General features: G+C 43.9%; 1 protein-coding gene across 3 annotated transcripts in view; it reads left to right on the top strand.

The window, feature by feature from the left end:
* The window catches only part of smg1 (SMG1 nonsense mediated mRNA decay associated PI3K related kinase), a 97,819-nt gene that overhangs the window by 8,393 nt on the left and 68,381 nt on the right, over nucleotides 1–21,045 (top strand). For 2 of the 3 annotated variants that reach the window (XM_080487529.1, XM_080487528.1), the window contains exons 2-18: nucleotides 4,084–4,232; nucleotides 5,344–5,496; nucleotides 6,452–6,588; nucleotides 6,994–7,052; nucleotides 8,374–8,587; nucleotides 8,668–8,793; nucleotides 9,014–9,086; nucleotides 9,388–9,485; nucleotides 10,025–10,198; nucleotides 12,027–12,248; nucleotides 13,120–13,221; nucleotides 13,371–13,661; nucleotides 13,742–13,872; nucleotides 13,972–14,133; nucleotides 14,343–14,461; nucleotides 14,549–14,636; nucleotides 14,718–14,819. In XM_080487529.1, the coding sequence (XP_080343655.1) occupies nucleotides 4,084–4,232; nucleotides 5,344–5,496; nucleotides 6,452–6,588; nucleotides 6,994–7,052; nucleotides 8,374–8,587; nucleotides 8,668–8,793; nucleotides 9,014–9,086; nucleotides 9,388–9,485; nucleotides 10,025–10,198; nucleotides 12,027–12,248; nucleotides 13,120–13,221; nucleotides 13,371–13,661; nucleotides 13,742–13,872; nucleotides 13,972–14,133; nucleotides 14,343–14,461; nucleotides 14,549–14,636; nucleotides 14,718–14,819 (2,400 nt within the window). The remainder of the gene's footprint in view (nucleotides 1–4,083; nucleotides 4,233–5,343; nucleotides 5,497–6,451; nucleotides 6,589–6,993; nucleotides 7,053–8,373; nucleotides 8,588–8,667; nucleotides 8,794–9,013; nucleotides 9,087–9,387; nucleotides 9,486–10,024; nucleotides 10,199–12,026; nucleotides 12,249–13,119; nucleotides 13,222–13,370; nucleotides 13,662–13,741; nucleotides 13,873–13,971; nucleotides 14,134–14,342; nucleotides 14,462–14,548; nucleotides 14,637–14,717; nucleotides 14,820–21,045) is intronic. The other variant, XM_080487530.1, reaches the window with a different exon arrangement.

The raw sequence follows: 21,045 nt of genomic DNA, 5'->3' as shown, positions 1-21,045 counted from the left end.
AGACTAGAACCTGGAGAGAAGACTGAGCCACTGATGCAGCTGAGAGAGAAAGGAGAAGGTTTAAGTCCTCTATTGATCTCCGGTATGAACGGGACAATGTAAGACCTATAGCAAGGCTCATGCATCTTTTGCCCCTGCTTGTAGAAATCCCCCCCATGTGAAGCAGGTCAGGGGGGAATTCACCCCATTTTGGAAAATGAAATCCAAGCTCTGTCAAGCCTAGTTTATACTGCATATGTGAAAGCTGACTGGTTGTAGAAAGTCATTTGTGAAACTGTTTGGACTACGGGTGCCTTCTTGGCTCAATCTTAGGACATACTCAGGGAATCTGGTCGCCTAAATATGGCTGTTGTTAAAGCATTGTTATACATTATTTTCAGTGATGTCATGACCCTGTAGGTCGCTGCTATTTTGTGAGTTAAACCAACTGATCAGCAACACTAGTTCTGGGTCAATGATTTGACCCCCCCCCCCCCCCCATTTACATTGACAGGTAAATGTTAAAATATACAAAGCTAAGCTCAGCTGCGACTGGTGTTGCGTAGCAGAGTGAGATTAACAGGGAAACACAACAAACACTCCTTACAAGGAGAAGTTAACAGTTATGTTAGCCGTTAAGCTAAGTTAGCTCTCCTTCTCTTTCTCTTGGTGCTTTGCACTGTGAGTCAGCAGCAGGCGTCAAGCAGGCCGCGAGCAGGCGTCCAGCAGGCCGCGAGCAGGCGGCCAGCAGGCTAACTGCAGCTTCCCGGTGCTCATCCCTTTAACCCGGGTGGCAGCTGGCTGGTTCAACGCCAGCGCTATTAGAAACTATTTTTTGTTTTGGAAATGGAAATGGAAATCATGAGCGGATTCTCACAATCTCCTTTGTCACTTAGCCTGTGGACTGGAGGAAATGCACCTGTACGATGCTTCATGAATCTGTCGCTGTCATAAATTGTTCAAATGTCCACTCTAGCGAGCCTGGCCCTGCCAAGTACAGCAACCCAAAGGTGCTCAACGGTCACAACTGTCAATCAGCGGCAGCGTTTGTGTACATTTACTTGACTCACATAGTGTTGGAGGTCGGCAGCAGCCCAGACGTGTGGCATCATGTGGAAACTCTATCGACCCCTGTTGGTACTCTGCTTTAGTTTTTTGATGTCATGAAATGGTAATATAGTTGTAATGTATGAAGCTGGTATTTCAGAAGTGACCGGATTAAAGTCTGAGTGGTGTCTCCTCTTTACAGAAATCCTCAGGTTGATTGTAGTGTTACCTCCTTCTTATCTCCTCTGACCTCTTATCATTTAACTTCATCAATTTTTAACATTGCACAACTCTGACCGTCTGTCTCTCCAACATGAATTAGTTTTCATATCAAATACATTATCTCTGAATAGGGCTGGGCGATTTGGCCGAGAAAAACAAATCTGTGATTTCGGAAAAAAACCATTTGAGATTTGATTTTCGATGTTTTTCGTAATGCACTGGAATGACTGCAGACATCATATATATTGTCAAAAGTGCAACTTTATTGCTGTAATTGTCCTCAGAGTTAAAATGCATATAAACAATCCAGTGTTTCCTCCAGGATTTTTTTCAGCAGTGGGTTCATGCGCTCCCGAGCTTTTTTATTTTTTGGGGGGGATTAAATGGTGAATTCTAATGCATTGTGGACGACTAAAAACGACATTGTGTACCACTAAATACTACATTGTGACATGATAAATTGTAGGACTGGTTGATATTAAACAAACCAAACGCCAAATAATATGTCATGGAAGAAACATACTTTTTTAAAAGCACATAACTGAACCAATATAAAGATGTATACTATATATATACATGAATCTACATGTGTACAAAACAAAGAGGTATACAAAATAATTACTAAATAAAATTTTACTTCAGAAGCCACATACAGTCCAGTTTCATCTTTAGTAGCTGGACTGGTAAAATAAAGCTCTCATAACCTTTGGATTTACACTTGAAAGTGTTTCTTTGTTGTGGCCACAGTGTACGGGAGGAATTTTGCAAGATCACACAATTAGTACTAAAAATGACAACAACCTCAACATAAAGTAAATTTGAATGAAACAATCTGCTGCAAACCTTCCGTGGGCTCACCACCTGCAGGAAGGTTCTTAAAGGAGACATATCATGCTTTTAAATCCTTCCTTTTTACATATAAATCATACAGTTGTGGTCTATACAACGCGAAACTGCAATGCTTGGGTCTGAATTCCTCATTATTAGAGCTCCACAGGCCCCTTTTCTACCCCTTTTCTGATGTGCTTCTGAGAGCAACTCGTTTTGGGGCGGTCTCTTCATACCCCGCCTCCTCTCCAGGTTGCAGAGGTGACACTCGGTTCAACGTCACCCTGTTCGGCCATCTTTGTAGTTTGATAGAACAGATACAATTATCTAGCGGCACAGAAACTTTATATTCACACATTATTTACAAAATGTCAACAAGGGAAGATTTGTCCATCCAGCCATACATGTTGGAGCCAGAGTCGGACCCGGCGGAGCGAGATGAAAATGACCATGATGCACCTGAAGAACAACGTCTTCATATGGATGTAACGCAATGGTGTGTTACTATATTTACACTAACTTCTCCATCCATGCCCACTACTACAATACTGCCTGTATTACAACGACTATTTAACACAGAAGTTACATTCTAATCTAAAACGAGCACACAGCGCTAACATATGAAGACAACTGCTAATGCTAACAAAACAATGACAGGGACGTCTTATCATCACACTTTTTAGCGTTATATACAGCTTACCGAAGTGCTCTGTTCGTCGTCTCCATAGATAGAAGGAACTGACCGCTCAATCAGACCAAGTCTTTCGGCAAATCCTTCTTTATACTGGCGGAGGTTGCTGAAGCAGTCGTCCTTAAAGTGCTTCGCGCACACAAAAATGACCTTACCCACAGATGTGGGTACATTTCTGTGAAAAATAAAACTCAACCAGGCACTTGGAAAAGGTTCTGATGCTGGGAGACGGTGTAACGAAGCTTGTGGGTTACTACATCCAACAACCGAACATTTCGACTTATCCTCTCGTAACTTCGGTTGGACTACAAAATCGCAGCGAGAAACAAAAATGGCGGATTGCTCGAAGTGTCGATGTCCTAATTTGGCAGTTCCGCTGAGAATACTGTGACGTCATTGTTCAAAAAACGTAATAGAGAATAGAAAAATCGAAACCGATCGCAAAATATGACCAAAACAGAATATAAAGATATCAACGGAGCACCTGAAGAGACTACTTTGAACTTTTCTGTACTTCTAAACACTCTAAATATACAACAAAATGCATTTAAGGGCTAAAAAAGTGGATTTAGCATGATATGTCCCCTTTAAAGAAAAATGGTGCGATGTGATCTGGGTGACAGTGCTCAGACTGTCACCCCTGCGACCCGCAAACGGATAAGCGGAAGAAAATGAATGAATCTGCTGCAAAATACAGTGAAATACAAAAAACCAAACAGATTCAAGCTTCAACCAGGTTTAAGCAAAAATGCACCAGCAACAACGGAAACCCACAAGGTTGGGTAGAACAGAATGCCAAGAAAAACTGGGAGGGGAAAAAGCTTGATTTTGCACAATGAAAATCGATTTTAGCTACAAATTTGATAAATCGATTACATCGATTTTTTTTTTCCCCAGCCCTCCCGCTAAACAGGTTTTCGCAATACAATTAACATTTATTTAGTTTTTCAAAGACGGATCTCTGAAAGCCCTTTTCACCTGAATGGATGTGCTTACAGCCCAGGTGAGCTCAGCTTTGGCCTGGACAACCAGGAAGTTGAAGCTCTCTGATTGGTGCTGATTTTAATGTCTTTAAATAAATCAGACCAGAAACTCAATTGGATGGCTCTGCTGATACTGTTTGTCACATGCCAGAAATGTGTGGGTAGCAATCACCTCTATCAGTGTCTGTCCTGTGTTTTATAACTATATAAATGAATGTTGTTTGAAGTGGAATTATAATGTTTTGAAGCCGTTTTCATGACTGAATAAACTGATGCAAACGGAGCTGTTGGGTGTGTGGAAGGAGCTGAGCTTTCTCTGCTTTCGGTGTCCAGAGTTGACAGTGCTTCATCCAGCCAGGACGACTTCAAGTCCCGAGAGGTTGGTTCAGGACCGTTGTTGGACACACTGCCATCCAGCTGCTCTGAACAGCCAGCGGTGCCCAGTGATGTCTACACTGCTGCAGATGCACATCCGGAAGAGGGTGAGCCTGAAAACCCAAATCAATCATTCATTCATTCATTCATTCATTCATTCATTCATTCATTCATTCATGTTCCTTTTAATGAAAGACAAAAATGTACAACAGTGCACCCTAAATTATCATATAAACACCTTCATGATTGGAAGGGAACAGCCAGAAGAAAACATTTGTTATATTTACCTGTCTCTTACTTGAGAATAATAATAATACTGATTAAAAAAAAAAAAAAGTATATTTTTCAAACAAAAGCCAATGCAGTACAAATTCAGTTGATTCAGTTTACATTTTCAGTCCATAACAAAGTTTGCTGCATATTTATATTTTTTTAAATTGACCATTTTTTGTGCAAACTTTTAAATCCTGCAGAGTTTCCTCTACATTCATCAGGAATGGAGGGTCTGAGCAGGCTGATCACAGACTGATCACACACTTGAATGGACATCATGCATGGGCTAAATAATTCCCACGTTATTTATAGGATTAACCCCCCCCCCCCCCGCTGGGAAAAATAAATCCTTGAGCAAACACTGTCCTCTATTTGAGGATTCCACATTTTTACACCAGCAATTGATATACATATTTGTTTCAAATTAGTCAGAGCAACTTGGTTCTTAAAACCGAGGGTCTTCCTGTGATTGTCATCTTCTGAAGTGAAAACAAATAACCTTTGCAGGTTTTTGGTAAAATTCTATATTTGGCTTTGAGCACGATTAACAGTGTCTGTAATTCTATTATTTCTATAAGTTTTCATAACCCTGATTTAACTAATAAACTGTCTATGTTCTCTGAATTTAACTCTGTGGATGATTTGAATTGCTCTTTTTTGCGTTATGAACAAAAGCATTATATTGCTCCTACTAGCACAGTAACTCAAGTAAGGCAACATGAGTGAACAATACAACGTCCTCATTGTTTTGTGATCCGACACAAATTTAACTTTGTTTAAGATAAAAAAAATAACAAACATCTCCCGTACTACTTGATTAGTCCAATTTATGTTCCTTTTACTCATTTAAACTGCTTTTTACATGTCCAAAAAGTGTGACACACCATTAGTCAAATGTGACTTTGGTTAGGACCTTCCTGATTTTGTCTTGTTTTTGCTCTTCAGGTGGATATGAAGCTGGTCAGGGTGTCTGTGATACTACGTTTGGTTGGAAGTCGCTGGGGCAAGAGTTGAGACCCAATAATGTGACAGCGGATTTGACACCTTTTCAGCATGGAAACCGTGCTTTAGCTTCTAAGGACATGAGGAAATCGCAGGGTGAGTCTCTGCGATTAAACCTCCTTCATGGTGTAGACCCACTCAGTGCCTGTGTGAGAGAAATGACTCCACGTATGCAGAAGATGCTGTAGTAAATGCTAAATGTACACTGGTTGCACACTGGATGTATTCCTGCAAGAACTATTGTAAAACCCATTTATTCTAATCTCAACTACTTTAATTGTTTTTGCCATTTGAGCTGCTTGATAGGTTTTATCCATTTTAGCACTTTAACTTTTGCGGCTGTTTTCAGAAGTTTCTCCGTTCAGCCATTTGACTAGTTTTAGTGTGTTTAGGGTTTAATTTGGCCATTCATGAGAAATATGCATAAAACAGCACTGTTGGTAGTAAAAACTCTTTTTATTTTGGGCTTATTCAGTGTTAGCTTTTTGAGAGGTGCAGCTGAAGACTCATTTGTCACCTACAGTAAAAAGCAGATGACAAATGAGTGGACAAACTATTGAGCCATCCAAATAAAATGTCATGTTTGTCACCCTTTGAAAGAACGTTGGCTGTGCAACACATTTAAGATAAAAAAAAAGGGAGTGGTTTATTCATTTGTGACACCAATAATCCTTTTTATTACTTTAATTTCCGGACTATAAACCACTACTTTTGTCACACACTTTGAGCCCAGCAGCTTAAACAATGACGGTGGGTTAACAAGCTTCATGCCACAGATACAAGGGTGATGCGTTCAGGTGCATCACGTAACTCTGACCTTTATTTTAATTTAGTTTTTTCTTTTTAAATTTGGTGTGTGTGGCTTGTATTCAGTTGCGCTCAATAGTCTGGAAATTACGGTAGTCAGGAAAACAATTTATGCCTAAAGTTCCTTTAGACCTGTTGATGATAATGACTTTTTGAGTTTATAGCCAAGTGTTGGTTATTTGTTTCTCTCCGTATGAAGGGTTTGTTGGTGGAGAGTGTAGGGTTGACCGTGTTGTTGTTGCAGACAGAGGCATGGCTCACTCAGAGGAGTCTCGACTGGCAAACCTCCTGCGCCGAGTCTCCAGGGAGGAAGATCGCGACCGGAGACTGGCCACCCTCAAACAGCTGAAGGAGCTCATCAGCCACAGCGAGAGCAAAGTGGTCAGTCACACACTGCAAACTTTCATCCACATTGAGGAACTATTATCTCGGCATCAGCAGTGTTTGAAGAGGTGGACACTTCAGAGCTTCATTTAATACAACAACTTGATGCGACACGCAAACCTGCAACATAAAGAGGACTGACACAGATGACTTTATAAATGCCCATGTTGTAAGCTGTGTTCAGTAAACACAAGTTCATGTTGTTCTACCTAAGTCACACGGGAATATCATTTTCACATCAAGAAACTACCAGGATCCTTCAGTACTCGAAGAAATACAGGTTAAAATGAGAGACTGTAACACCAAAGTTTAGTTTTGATTTCCTTCTTCACCCTAAAGGTTTGAAGGTTCCTACACTGTAGGTGAAATGTCCTCCTCATAATGAGCCTCTTCTCTGTGCAGACCCTGGTCAAACAGCTGGACACCATCCTGAGCACTCTGAATGACATCCTGAACGAGAGGTACGAGCAGACCACACATTCAAATGTTGTGCTGATGGTTCTCAACAGTCTAAAATACACACTCATCAACAACTAAAGGACATTCAACAGTAGGTGATGACTGCTGTGACCTCCGTGGAACAGTTCGTGGTTCCATGTTCATCTTTGGATAATATTACTGCTGGATGCAGCTAGAGCTGAAACAACTCATCGATTAAAATCCATTATTAATGCAGTTGTCAACTATTCCAGTCATTGATTAGTTGATTAATAAGTTGCCCCCCCCCCCGCCCCCCCACAACAGAAAAAGAAATGTCTGTAATCTATCAGCCCAGCAGGCGATAAATGCGTTGTCTTTTTCCAGAGGGAGGAGTCTGGGGGTAGTTGTCGTTGTCCAGATGGAGGAGTCCGGGGGTAGTTGTCCAGATGGAGGAGTCCGGGGGTAGTTGTCGTTGTCCAGATGGAGGAGTCCAGGGGTAGTTGTCCAGATGGAGGAGTCCGGGGGTAGTTGTCGTTGTCCAGATGGAGGAGTCCGGGGGTAGGTGTCCAGATGGAGTCCGGGGGTAGTTGTCGTTGTCCAGATGGAGGAGTCCGGGGGTAGTTGTCCAGATGGAGGAGTCCGGGGGTAGTTGTCGTTGTCCAGATGAAGGAGTCCGGGGGTAGTTGTCGTTGTCCAGATGGAGGAGTCCGGGGGTAGGTGTCCAGATGGAGTCCGGGGGTAGTTGTCGTTGTCCAGATGGAGGAGTCCGGGGGTAGGTGACCAGATGGAGTCCGGGGGTAGTTGTCCAGATGGAGGAGTCCGGGGGTAGTTGTCCAGATTGAGTTTTCTGGAAGTATCTTAAAAGTCCCATATTAAGCCAAATTTACTTTATAATGGTTTTCTAACAGTAATGTGTCTCCACAGCCTGTGTGAGGCCCCAGAACGTCAAAGTCTGTCATGTCTGTCCCTTGCTCCACGTTTTAGAGAATGTGTGCTCATACAGGCGAAAGATTTTCTCTTCATGTCGTCAAGTGTGGAAATAACCCCGTCCTCTTGTAGTGGATACTCCCTTTGACCTTCCCACAGGTAGATGAGCTCTGCTCTCCAAAACTATGAGTGGGCGTCATTTTTGTTTACCAGGAAAACAGAAGCAGTTCATTAGCATTTAAAAGCAGTTACAGAAACAGCCTGTTCTCAGTAGAGCTCACTAGAGGGACTTTAAGACTGGCTGAAATTCAGGACCAAGGCTGGATTTGTGAAAAAACACTTTGAATACAATGTTGTTGGACCTCTGACGACTATAATGTGGAACCTTTAAGCTGTTCCCAGCCGTCCTGAGATGTCTTGTCTATTCTTCTGCAGCAGTAAGCTTCTGTGGGAGTTGCGCCAGGATGCGGCGGCCTGCCTCGGCCTCCTCTGCACGGTGCTGAGTTACGAGGCCGAGCGCATCTTCAAGTGGCTCTTTGTCAAGTTCAACTCGAGCAGTCGCGACGAGGTGAAGCTGCTGTACTTGGTGGCAGCTCAGCGAGCTCTGGAGGCTGCAGGGGAGAGGAAGGCCTTCTCCCACATCATGCAGGTAACACTCTGACCAAAGTCTGACATGCACATTAGTGTGAATCACAAGCTCAGAGATGTTGTGTGTGTGTGGTGTGCTAGCTGGTGATGAGCAACCTGCAGTCCATCCTGGAGAACGTGGACACACCAGAGCTTCTGTGTCAGAGTGTGAAGTGTATCCTCCAGGTGGCTCGCTGCTACCCTCACGTCTTCAGCACCAACTTCAGGGTGAGTCTGTAGTGGGGCCCATACTCGCCCTCGAAACAGCACATGATGATGACAAATGAGACTGACAGGGTCAAAGTAAAGATTACATGTTTAATGTATGCTACACGTTTACTTTAAAGTTCAGTCCTCCATCTTGTGATGTCATAGTTTCCTCATTCAAACTTTTCTGTCAGACCACTGTGAAGGTTTAGCCTTTTGAAATATGCCGTCTGGTACACAGGACACCGTGGACATCTTGGTGGGCTGGCACATCGACCACACACAGAAGCAGATTCTGACTCAGCAAGTCTCAGGTCAGATGGACTTCTTTTTTTTTACTTTGTCTTGGATGAGATTGATGTATCCGACTGAGGTTGATGGTTGATTGAGGTTGATTCATCAGCAAAATGGCTTTAGCTGCGTCTTTGTGGTTGTAATTGGAAAGCATTTTTCAGTCTAAGGACCAGATGGGTCCTTTTTTTTTTTCCTCCTCTTTAGATTCGAATAATTGTTTTTGACCTAAGAATCACACTAAAGAGTGGTTATAGAACACCCAAGAGTTGAATCCTGTTGATGTGTGCTTTTAATGTGATGTTTTCCTCTGTGTTTGTTCAGTTTGGTTACAGAGTCTGGAGCAGTTCTGGGTGGCAGACCTGACCTTCTCTACCACCCTGTTGGGGCAGTTTTTGGAAGATATGGAGGCTTATGCAGAGGTGACCACCAACAGCTTCTTTACTTACTTGGAGAAGGTGGAGCATAGACACATTAGAAACCCCACAATTTCTCCCTGTTGTCACCAGACTGATTTGTGTCGGAAACACAAATCAAGCCCTAAAGAAACTAAACCAAACACAACTGATCGGACAGCACAGAGGTAGACTTGCCCAATAAACAAAATAAGAAAAAGTTTTAGTTATACGTCTTTTTTTTAAAAAGGCCAGAGGAACTCTTTCAGGCTCGTGAGGTAAAAGACCATTAAAAGCTTTAAAAACCAATAATAAAAGCTCAATCTATTATAAAATTAATGATGACGACCTCGTTTTCTGGCAGCTCTAAATAAGAAGAACATCACAATAATCAGTCCTTCAGGTTCTGGGGCAATAACTTAAACCAAAAGTCTATCAAGAGAAAGGTCTGGTTGTATATGATCTGTAAACATGTGGAAAAAGTGATGTGGCCTAACACTGATCTCTGAGGAACGCTACAGCTCCTGATGGTTGAAGTAAGAAAGACATGCCTGATCTGTGTCCAGGATCTGAGCCACGTGGTGTCTGGTGAGACGCTGGATGAAGACATCCCCCCTCCCTCGGTGTCGCTGCCCAAGCTGGCGGCCCTCCTGCGAGTGTTCAGCACGGTGGTGCGCAGCATCGGAGAGCGATTCAGCCCCTTCAGAGGACCGCCTATCACCGAGGCCTACGTCACCGATGTGAGAGCCACACAGCGTCATCAACTGTTACTGTAGTATTTTCAATAATCAGCTGGACCTTTTTAAATACATTTCAGTCTGTTTGGGTACTTTTTTTTATTATAAGGTGTGAAATATGATGTGATTCGACTTTCCAACAGATTGATGACATTTTGTTTTGAAGACTGGCTCTCGGTATTCTTTACCATTTTTCACTGAGTGTCTATAAAGAGTTAATGGAGTCAGTGTGAGGAGCTGGTTGAGTGAGGTGGTGAAGGTTGATGGTCACAGTCGACCCTCAGATAAGCCGTTATCACTGTTACATTTGCTTAAGTTTTGCTCTGTATTGTTACTGCAGGGTTCATTGGGGGTCCAGGGGCCTCATCTCTAAAGGCTGCTGAAGCACTAAAGGTCTTGAAAGATGCGTACGCCACTTCCCACTAAACGTTTGTAATGTAAACAAATAAACTGAGCTGGAGAATGTTGGTCCCGGTACGCCAACTTAGAACCTTGAGCAGCACATTCTGGAGACGGAGAACCTGGTGGTGCTGATGGTGAGGTGGAGAATTGAACCAGATTCATCTCAGATATTTAATATCTTCAAATATCACACTTATTGATCCATGTGATCATAAACAACCGAGCTGCAGAGTTCTAGATGTTTCTTTAGTGGAACGTTCCTACTGAATCAGTAGAACCATGTTCATATGTTAAACTTTCATCTTCAAACTATACAGAGGATAGAACTGATTGATTATTAATGATACAGAGCGGTGGATAGAACTGGTTGATTATTAATGATACAGAGCGGTGGATAGAACTGATTGATTATTGATGATACAGAGCGGTGGATAGAACTGATTGATTATTAATGATACAGAGCGGTGGATAGAATTGATTGATTATTAATAATACAGAGCGGTGGATAGAACTGATTGATTATTAATGATACAGAGCGGTGGATAGAATTGATTGATTATTGATATGATGTCACTCTCCCCCATGATGTCACTCTCCTCTGTCACTCTCCTCTGACCTCCATGATGTCACTCTCCCCCATGATGTCACTCTCCTCTGTCACTCTCCTCTGACCTCCATGATGTCACTCTCCCCCATGATGTCACTCTCCTCTGACCTCCATGATGTCACTCTCCCCCATGATGTCACTCTCCTCTGACCTCCATGATGTCACTCTCCCCATGATGTCACTCTCCTCTGACCTCCATGATGTCACTCTCCCCCATGATGTCACTCTCCCCCATGATGTCACTCTCCTCTGTCCTCCACCTTCATATCAGACTCCTCTCCTCCACCTCTACAGTCACTGATCTCTCTCAGACTCTCACACTATTTCCAGTGACGATGAGCTGCTGATCACTTGTTTCTTTTATTAGTGAGTCCACTAGTGTGACACCAGATAATATCATCTCCTGACCTCCACCTCCTCCATCACTATTTCTCTCTCAGTAAAATTCCTTTACTTGGTCTTTTCTGAGGCTGATTGAGATGTAAAAATATTGACGAGGCCCTTTGCATTGAGCATTTGTGGTAGAAAGTGGGCGTGTTGAGGGCGGGGCCTGAACGGTCAACCTTCCAGGTGGACTGGATCTAGAAAAGGAAAGAGTGTGCAGATGTGCGTACACACTGTTTTATAGATGGAAATCTTTGGGGGTGCATGCCATTTTCAGCTTTTGGTGTTACGAACAGTTTTAGTAGGAATCCTAGGAATGTTTTAGAAATGAGGCCACTGGTGCTTTCAATGTGCCAACTGGTCAAAAATACACTAAAAGCAGGCGAAGATGCTGCACAGCTTGTCTGCATTGAATCCATCATCCCTTGGTGTCCTCAGGTTCTGAACCGGGTCCTGGGTTGCGTGACCGCAGCGAAGCAGGTCCAGTTCTCTGAGGCCGTGCAGACGGCCGGGAATGAGTGTGTGGGAGTGCTGCTGGCCAGCGTGGAGCCGTGCGGCCAGCTGATGGAGGCTGTATTGGCCTATGGCCTGGACCAGCTGCTCTGCTGCCAGGCCTGCGGATCAGACTACAACCTGGCCGTGCTCAGTCTGCTAACTCTGGTACAGACACGCTCCACACACACACCTCCACCTTTATCCACAAGTAGCAGGGACTTAGTGTTTCTACTGGTTCCGTCATTTTTTGTTATTTTTCCTTGTTTTAGGAATGCTTCGCAGTTTCACTGTAATAGTGTGAAAATAACCTTTTAATGATATTGTATCATTCGATTTGTATTTGTTTTTTTTGCTTCGCTTGACAGCAATTTCCCATTAAACCTACCAGGACTACATTTTAATTTTTGATAAAACTGTCTAAAACTGCAAAAAGACTTAAGGCTCCAGTGATTTATTGATTTGAACAGGTTTACAATGGCTCCTGCAGCATTCACACAGCCATCAAAAGTCATTCTTATCTGCTTTTTAAAGTTGCTCTTGTTTCATATCTCACACTTTGAGATGACAAAAGTGACTTTTAAATTACACGATTAGATTGGGAGGTTGTAAACTGAAATATTTGTTGCATGCTAACATGTCGGCACACAACACAGGCTAATGGCTAAAACTTTTAAAAATGGCTAAAATATCAGATAAAGCTGTTAAAACTGTTGAATGTGATAAAGAAATCTTTAAATACAAGCCTTTAAATTACCTTAATAAAGGGAAATTTCCATTCTTGTGATATAAATTTCAAAAATTATTTCTATTTCATGAAAGTCAAACATGTTTTCCAGCTGTAGTAATTTTATTTGAGGAAAGTTGGATAAGTTTATTTTTTGTTACAAACATTGGAGCCATCTGGATTAAAAGGTAGGAGTAATCTTCCAGTTTTCCTTGGACTGTCCTTTTCTTGGTCTGGCCCTGTGGAACTCCTTACAGATATTAAGAACCTGTAGTTTACAGCATCGTGGTGAAACCTGTGGTTCTGTCCCAGATCGTGGACCAGATTAACACCAAGCTGCCAGCGTGCTTCGTGGAGAAACTGTTGGCTCCGAACTCCCACCTGCTGAGGCTGCGCTTCCATCAGGACAAAGAGGTGTGTGCAGGTTCATTCACTCAAAAACGGTTCATGGAGGGAAGAACATGTGCAGATCCGTGCTTCAAAGGACGTTACAATAATGACGGAGCGGCCGAGTGGGCAAAGCTTCAGAGCCCCACCTCCATCACCTTGTCCTGTGACTGCAGGTGGTTTCAGCGGTCCATGGTGTGTACCAGGCCCTGCTGAGCTTAAAGAACATCCCCACTCTGGAGGCAGCCTATAAGATGGTCCTGGGCGAGATGGCATGCGCGCTGTCCAATCTGACCCACAGCTTGGACCCCTCCGTGCAGACCCCGCCCGCAGGTTGCCCCGGCCCCAACATCCAGCACCCCGCCTTCGCCTCCCTCACCCTGCCCCTGGACCGGGCCCAGTTCACCCTCATCTTCAACCTGAGCACGCTCACCACCATCGGGAACACCAAGAACTCTCTGATAGGGGTGAGCCACGTCTCTGCTCGGAGGCTGCCATGGCGCCGCAACCACTGCTCAACCCGTCTATGGTGTGCTGTGTTTTCCAGATGTGGGCTCTGTCTCCCACCGTCTTCGCTCTCCTGAGCCACAACCTGATGCTGGTCCATGCCGAGTTAGCCGTTTATTACCCCGCCGTCCAGTACGCCGTCCTCTACTCACTGTACTCCCACTGCACCAGGTAAGAGACACACACACACACACACACACACACACACACACACACACACACACACACACACACACACCCTCCAACCTGCTGGCCTTCTGCTTGTTGCAGACACGACCACTTCATCTCATCCAGCCTGTCCTCCTCATCCCCGTCCCTGTTCGACGGTGCTGTCATCAGCACGGTTACCACGGCAACCAAGAAGCATTTCAGCACGCTGCTGAGCCTGGTGGGAAGCCTGCTGAGTAGGGAACACCTCTATCCCGAGGCCAGGTCTGTGGAAGGATGCATTCTTTATGGAACGGAACCTTTACTGATGTATTCCTTCTTTCAGTCACCCCTTGGTTGTTTAGCGACATTGTGGGATGTGATACTTGATCTGCTAGTATTTTAGTGTTCAGACTGTCACCTCAAAGTGTGTGATAAGAGAAGAAAGTTCCAGAGAAGCGGCGTTTTGCAGCCTTTTCCCTGTTGGTGTGTAGGAAGCTGCTTCTGACCTGGGCGCAGGAGGTTTCCCTGCTGATGAAGAAGTCGGACACCTACAGCCCCCTCTTCTCCCTACCCTCCTTCAGCAAATTCTGCCGGGGTCTTCTGGCCAACGGTGAGCACGTAGTGACGTACCGCAATTTCAGTCATTAACACTTGAGTGAGGACATCTGACAACCTGCTATCTGTCTGCTGTGTGCAGCCATGAATGAAGATCAGAGTGTATGCCTGCAGACGTGCCACAGCTTGCAGGTCCTGTCCTCGTCTCTGTCCACGGATTTGCTGCAGAGGTGAGCGCTCCAGCTCCAATCACTGCTCCCTGCCGGGGAACTCGGTTTGAGGCCTTAACACTCGGTCTCCGTCTGTTTCAGGTGTGTGGATGTGTGCAGAGTCCAGCTGGTGCACTCAGCGGTGCGCGTGAGGCAAGCCTACGCCAAGCTGCTGCGGACCATCCCGCTGGACGTGGCTCTCAGGTGAGACCCTGGGCTCAGAAACAGGATGAGGATGTTGATCGGTTACATGTAGTTTTCGGTTCTTTCATTCAATTGGCTGCACGTCCTGACAGTGTGAGATCAAGACCCTGTAACCTGAATAAGAGATCTATTAGGAGTCATCATTCAGCATTTAGAGGAACTAAAAACTACATCAAACTGGAAAAAACAGCTTTATCAGCTAAACTGCCATGGTTTGCTAAATCTGGAGTATTCAGCAAAACCAGCGCTGAACTGGGAAAATGTGTCTTACTGCATGTCTTCCTTCTCCAGTGATAAGTTTTAAAAGAAATTCTGATTTAGTCTTAGTATTTTGAGTAACGCCATTTAGATTTTAGTCATCTGAAACGTTTATAGTCTTAAGCCCAATTCATCCTCCATAAGAACAAGAAGAAAGTTCGACAGTGCGGGGTCCTACCGGACAAAATGACATAATTTCCTTCTTCCAGCTCCTTCTGGCCAAAGACATTTGTTCCGGCTGTGCCAACGGTCCTGGCCGAACTGTGTAGATGCCACAGTGACTGTGTGCTGCTCGTGGATGTTCCAGCTCTCTAATGACTATCAGTCATATTTTAATCATATTTAACTTGTAACATCACTGTACGAGCGCCGCAGCTCGTTAAAATGTCGGAGTGCAGACTTACATGATGCACCTGAACGCATCACTCAAAGCTGTCAGCTCCTGGAGTTAGAACCAGACCAACATGGCGCTCTGACAAAAACTCTCTCTTTTATTACTGGAACAGTTCAGAGAAATGTGTTTCTGAAAGTACTGGAGGCGAGAAATAATCTGTGCCGTTAAGCTAAAACGCCACTTCACAGACGTGTGGCTGCTGTGAGGGGCGTGGCCTGCAAATTCAACAGCTTCTTATTGGAGTATGAACAGTCCTGCTGAAAAAGCTTTTTTTGGCAGCTGGCTGACGTCACTGCTGAATTTTGTTCTTGTTCTTATGGGTTCAAAAAGGGTGAATGAAGGAGCCTTTAGTCTAGTTTTAGTGGACTAAATACAAGTATTTTAGCCGACTAAATGTTTCTCCAGAATATCCTTCTGTCTGTTATTTGATGGTATTCAGGTTTCCTTATGCAATATGCAGCTTTAACAGTTGCACTACAAGACATGTATTTTATTCTTAATGCCAAAAACATGAGCATAGCATTTTCACAGAAGGTAATCTCACATAAATTAAGTCAAGTCGCCTTTATTTATATAGCATTTTAAAACTACATCTTATTTCCACTCAGCCTGTGGTCATCTTTGTCGTCAGACGTCTTCTGGTTCTGTGAGGGGAATGACCGATCTTCACACAAGCGCGCGCGCGCACACACACGTCAATAATCAATACAGTTCAGAGGTCGTTTCTTTTAGCTTTTAATTTTAGTCCAAGTTTAGCAGAAACACATTGGTTTATCTGATAATATAACCACATGGTGGTTTACAGTAGCTCTTCTGACCCTTGTCATATATTTAGTGTGAATGATTCTGACATTAAAATACTCTGGAAAGTGCTGGCAAAGAGACTTGATACATACACTCACCGGCCACTTTATTAGGTACACCTTGCTAGTACCGGGTTGGACCCCTTTTGCCTTCAGAATTGCCTTAATCCGTCGTGGCATTGATTCAACAAGGTGCTGGAGACATTCCTCAGAGACTTTGGTCCATATTAACATGATAGCATCACGCAGTTGCTGCAGATTTGTCCATGATGCGAATCTCCCGTTCCACCACATCCCAAAGGTTCTACTGGATTGAGATCTGGTGACTGTGGAGGCCATTTGAGTCCAGTGAACTCATTGTCATGTTGAAGGAACCAGTCTGAGATGATTGGTGCTTTATGACATGGTGCGTTATCCTGCTGGAAGTAGCCATCAGAAGACGGGTCCACTGTGGTCATAAAGGGATGGACATGGTCAGCAGCAATACTCAGGGAGGCTGTGGCCTTGACACGATGCTCAATTGGTACTAAGGGGCCCAAAGTGTGCCAAGAAAATACCCCCCACACTATGACACCACCAGCAGCAGCCTGAACCGTTGATACAAGGCAGGATGGATCCATGCTTTCATGTTGTTGATGCCAAATTCTGACCCGACCATCTGAATGTCGCAGCAGAAATGGAGACTCATCAGACCAGGCAACGTTTTTCCAATCTTCTATTGTTCATTGTTGGTGAGCCTGTGGGGATTGGAGCCTCAGTTTCCTGTTCTTACCTGACAGGAGTGGCACCCGGGGTGGTCTTCTGCTGCTGGAGCTCCTCCACCTCAAGGTTCCAGGTGTTGTGCGTTCAGAGACGTTCTCCTGCGGACCTCGGGTGTAGCCAGTGGTTATTGGAGTTACTGTTGCCGTTCTATCAGTTCCAACCAGTCTGGATATTCTCCTCTGACCTCTGGCATTAACAAGGCATTTGGCCCACAGAACTGCCACTTACTGGATATTTTCTCTTCTTCGGACCATTCTCTGTAAACACTAGAGATGGTTGTGGGTGAAAATCCCAGTAGATCAGCAATTTCTGAAATACTCAAACAACCAAGCCACGTTCAAAGTCACTTAAATCACCTTTCTTCTCCATTCTGATGCTCGGTTTGACCTGCAGCAGGTCGTCTTGACCATCTCTACATGCCTGAAGGCATTGAGTTGCTGCCATGTGATTGGCTGATTAGAAATTTGCATGAACAAGCAGTTGGACCGGTGTACCTAATAAAGTGGCCAGTGAGTGTATATTCCACATTTAATTTATAGTGATCAGAACGGTTTTGTGCAAAATTGACAAGGGTTCCACCACATCAGGAGAGTACTGAATATAGTCCATGAAGGATCTAACGCCAGGGACACAGCAGTATGATCGCTGGACACCTCACAAGCTTTCCAAAGAATAGAGTTTAGATGTGGAAATGATTTTTTAGAGTGGATCCAGTTATTTTACACAGATCCAACTGCAAATGTCCTAACAAATAACCTAATCTCGAAGACATTTATACAGTATAAGAAAGATCTCCTTGCCAGTGGTGTCCTCTGTTGGAACCCGGCCTTAAGCCCACTGGTTCCTCCTCGTCCTTTGATCCCATACTTCAGGGGTGTCAAACTCAGATCCTCGTGGGCCGCAGCCCTGCACGTTTTCAATGTCTCCCTTCCCTTGAATGTCCTGATGGTTCATCACCACATTCAGCACAAAGCCAGATAACGAGCTGCTCATTGCAATCAGCTGTGATGAAGCTGGGAGACATGGAAAACGTGCAGGGCTGCGGCCCACGAGGATCTGAGTTTGACACCCCTGCCATACTTGGTTGTCTAAAAAGTCTCAAGACCGCAAGATACGTTTTACCATCTATTTAGCAAAGATAGTAAAGATAGCCAAATGCGCAGCGCTGGACCCTGAACGTCTCACGCAGGAGGACGAGCAGAGTGTCCAACTTCAGTGGTTCGACATTTTTATTCTGGGTGGGGGCCACACCCCGACAATAGGTTGGATTCAGTGCGATTGTTCAATTTTGTTATGATGTCTGTTGCCAACCGAAATCAGATGTCCTTAATCAATGTGTGTCATGAAAGATGTATGTGTGTTATCCGGAGTAGCTGAGTTCTAATCTGTTGCTCTGCCATCATGCGTCAAGCTGAACAACCTTGTCCTGGAATAATTGGTCAGAATGTCCTGTTAGGTTTTGTCCTGTTAGGTGTTAGATTTTCAGTTTCTAAGCATACCCATCATAGTGTTGCTAATGTAACGTCCTTCACCTCTATCCCCGATATTATTCATATTAGTGTTATAACTCCTGACTATGACCACTAGAGTATCGACAAACATACTAGGTATCCAAATTAAATAACAGGAACATAAAATAGCTTTATACGCCAATGATGTTATCCTTTTCTTAGCAAATTTGGCTATCACAATGTAGTAGTTTGATGCAGCAGATTGATATCTTTGGCTGATTCTCAGGATAAACTATTAACTCTTCAAAGTCTTCAGTACTCTTTGTGAATGAGGAAGAAGTAAGTACATTTATTATATGTGCCTTTTGTTACATGCTGAGCCTGTCCCTTTAAATGCCAAGTGCCTTGTGGGAAGTGGAGTCGTAACATGATTTGGCCATTGGGAAGTGTAGTTTTTTTGTTGTCCAGCGTTCCGAGGTCATACTGCAAGTGTGTGTGAAATAACCAGTTCGGCATGTGTTACAAAGAAGAATAAACAACTACAATTCTACACCCACCAGCGATTTCCCTCCTCCCTCTATCAACTCCACAAACCACCAACGTCTCCCTCCTCCCTCTATCAACTCCACAAACCACCAACGTCTCCCTCCTCCCTCTATCAACTCCACAAACCACCAACGTCTTCCCTCCTCCCTCTATCAACTCCACAAACCACCAACGTCTCCCTCCTCCCTCTATCAACTCCACAAACCACCAACGTCTTCCCTCCTCCCTCTATCAACTCCACAAACCACCAACGTCTCCCTCCTCCCTCTATCAACTCCACAAACCACCAACGTCTCCCTCCTCCCTCTATCAACTCCACAAACCACCAACGTCTTCCCTCCTCCCTCTATCAACTCCACAAACCACCTACGTCTCCCTCCTCCCTCCATCAACTCCACAAACCACCAACGTCTCCCTCCTCCCTCTATCAACTCCACAAACCACCAACGTCTCCCTCCTCCACATCAGAATCGGCCTGACAGACACATTTTGTCACCAGCAGACATGAGCCACCATAATAAACCAGGCATAAGGGGGTTGCTCTTTTATATTAGGCGGTGCTCTTCTATTGGGAACTATACGGTATTACCAAAATTCTTAACTCTTCATTCACTACCTCTCTCTACCACAAAGATTTTTAGGTAAACTCGATAGTATCCTAAATAAATTCATATGGAATAACTGAGACCATTTTACCTGCCTTATGAGAGGGAAGGGTTGTATTTTCCACATCTGGAAAACTGGGCAGCTCAAATGCGTGCGATAATGTTCTACTTTTCCACAGAAACCGCCTCAGTATGGGTCAGTATAGAGCAGAGCTCCGTTTCAAGCCGCCATCAAAGATGTATCTGCACTCGCCCGACCCAAAGATTCAAGAAAAATTTTGATATTTGGTGTAAAGTACATAAACATATTGGAGACACTCGCCTATCTCGTTTTCCCCCTATATGGGGTAATATGCATTTTAGTGCAGATGGTGGTTTTAAAATGTGAACGGTTGAAGGCGTGTGGAAAATGGAAGATCTTGATGTCAGGGGCAGCCTCCTGACGTCTGAACAGTTGTGCCTGATGTATGATAGTATTAAAAAAACATTTCTTCAAATATCTACAGCTGAAACATTTTATACCATCAAATCAATAAAGAAGTAATAGCTGAACCACTGTTGCACATTGAAATCTCCTCTCTTCAAATTAAAAAAGACAGGCAGGTTTCTTTGTTTTATGACACCCTGGTATGTCATGATAAAGAGTCCACCACTGAGAGTTTAGAAGCACGGCAACTAGATATACAAGAGAGCATATCAAACTTTGTTTCTGGGCTCTGACACATGCTGTTTCCCATTCAAACTATTGCGACCAGAATGAAGTTGTTACAACTTCTTTCACAGTAATAAGGCTGAACTGAACCGCTGGTCCCCCGACGCTCCAGATACCTGCAAGAAGTGCTGAGAAGGAAAAACGTTCTCTGCTTTATGGTGTTTGGGAGAGTCCAAAAGTACAACGATTTTGGAAAGCGGTTGTTCAAACAATTCCTAAAATTGTTCAGTTGAAAGTGCCTCTCGAAGCCAAACTGTGCTTTAGGTATATACTTGAAGGTTGATTCAGAACAACAGAATTTAATTGACTTTGGACTCCTGCAGGCTTTATCTTGGAGAACAATGGAGAATCTCTGGTGAAGGAGAAGTTCCTGTGTTGTGTTGGAGAAGCTGACTGATCCAGTCAGATGGTTGCTGTGTGTTGAGTGTTTTATGTTAACTGTTATACTGTTATTGTGTATTTGTTGTGCTGTTTTTGTTAGTTTTTTTGTTTTGTCAATACTTATTGATTGTTTGTAAAATTTTAAGTGCTTTAAAAAGATAAAACTGAAATAGGTCAAAATACTTAAGCTAGGTTCACACCATGTTCCTGGCAGCCCCGTTTGCCCCAAACGTAGTGCGCCCTGGCCTTCATACCTCTTGATTTCTTTTTCGGTGTCAGAGTTTGTAGAAGGTGTTCTGTCGTTGATCGCTCAG

The sequence above is a fragment of the Lipophrys pholis genome (assembly GCF_963383615.2).
Source record: "Lipophrys pholis genome assembly, chromosome: 19".
NCBI classification, from domain to species: Eukaryota; Metazoa; Chordata; class Actinopteri; order Blenniiformes; family Blenniidae; genus Lipophrys; species Lipophrys pholis.
This window is presented reverse-complemented; position numbering and strand designations above follow the sequence as displayed.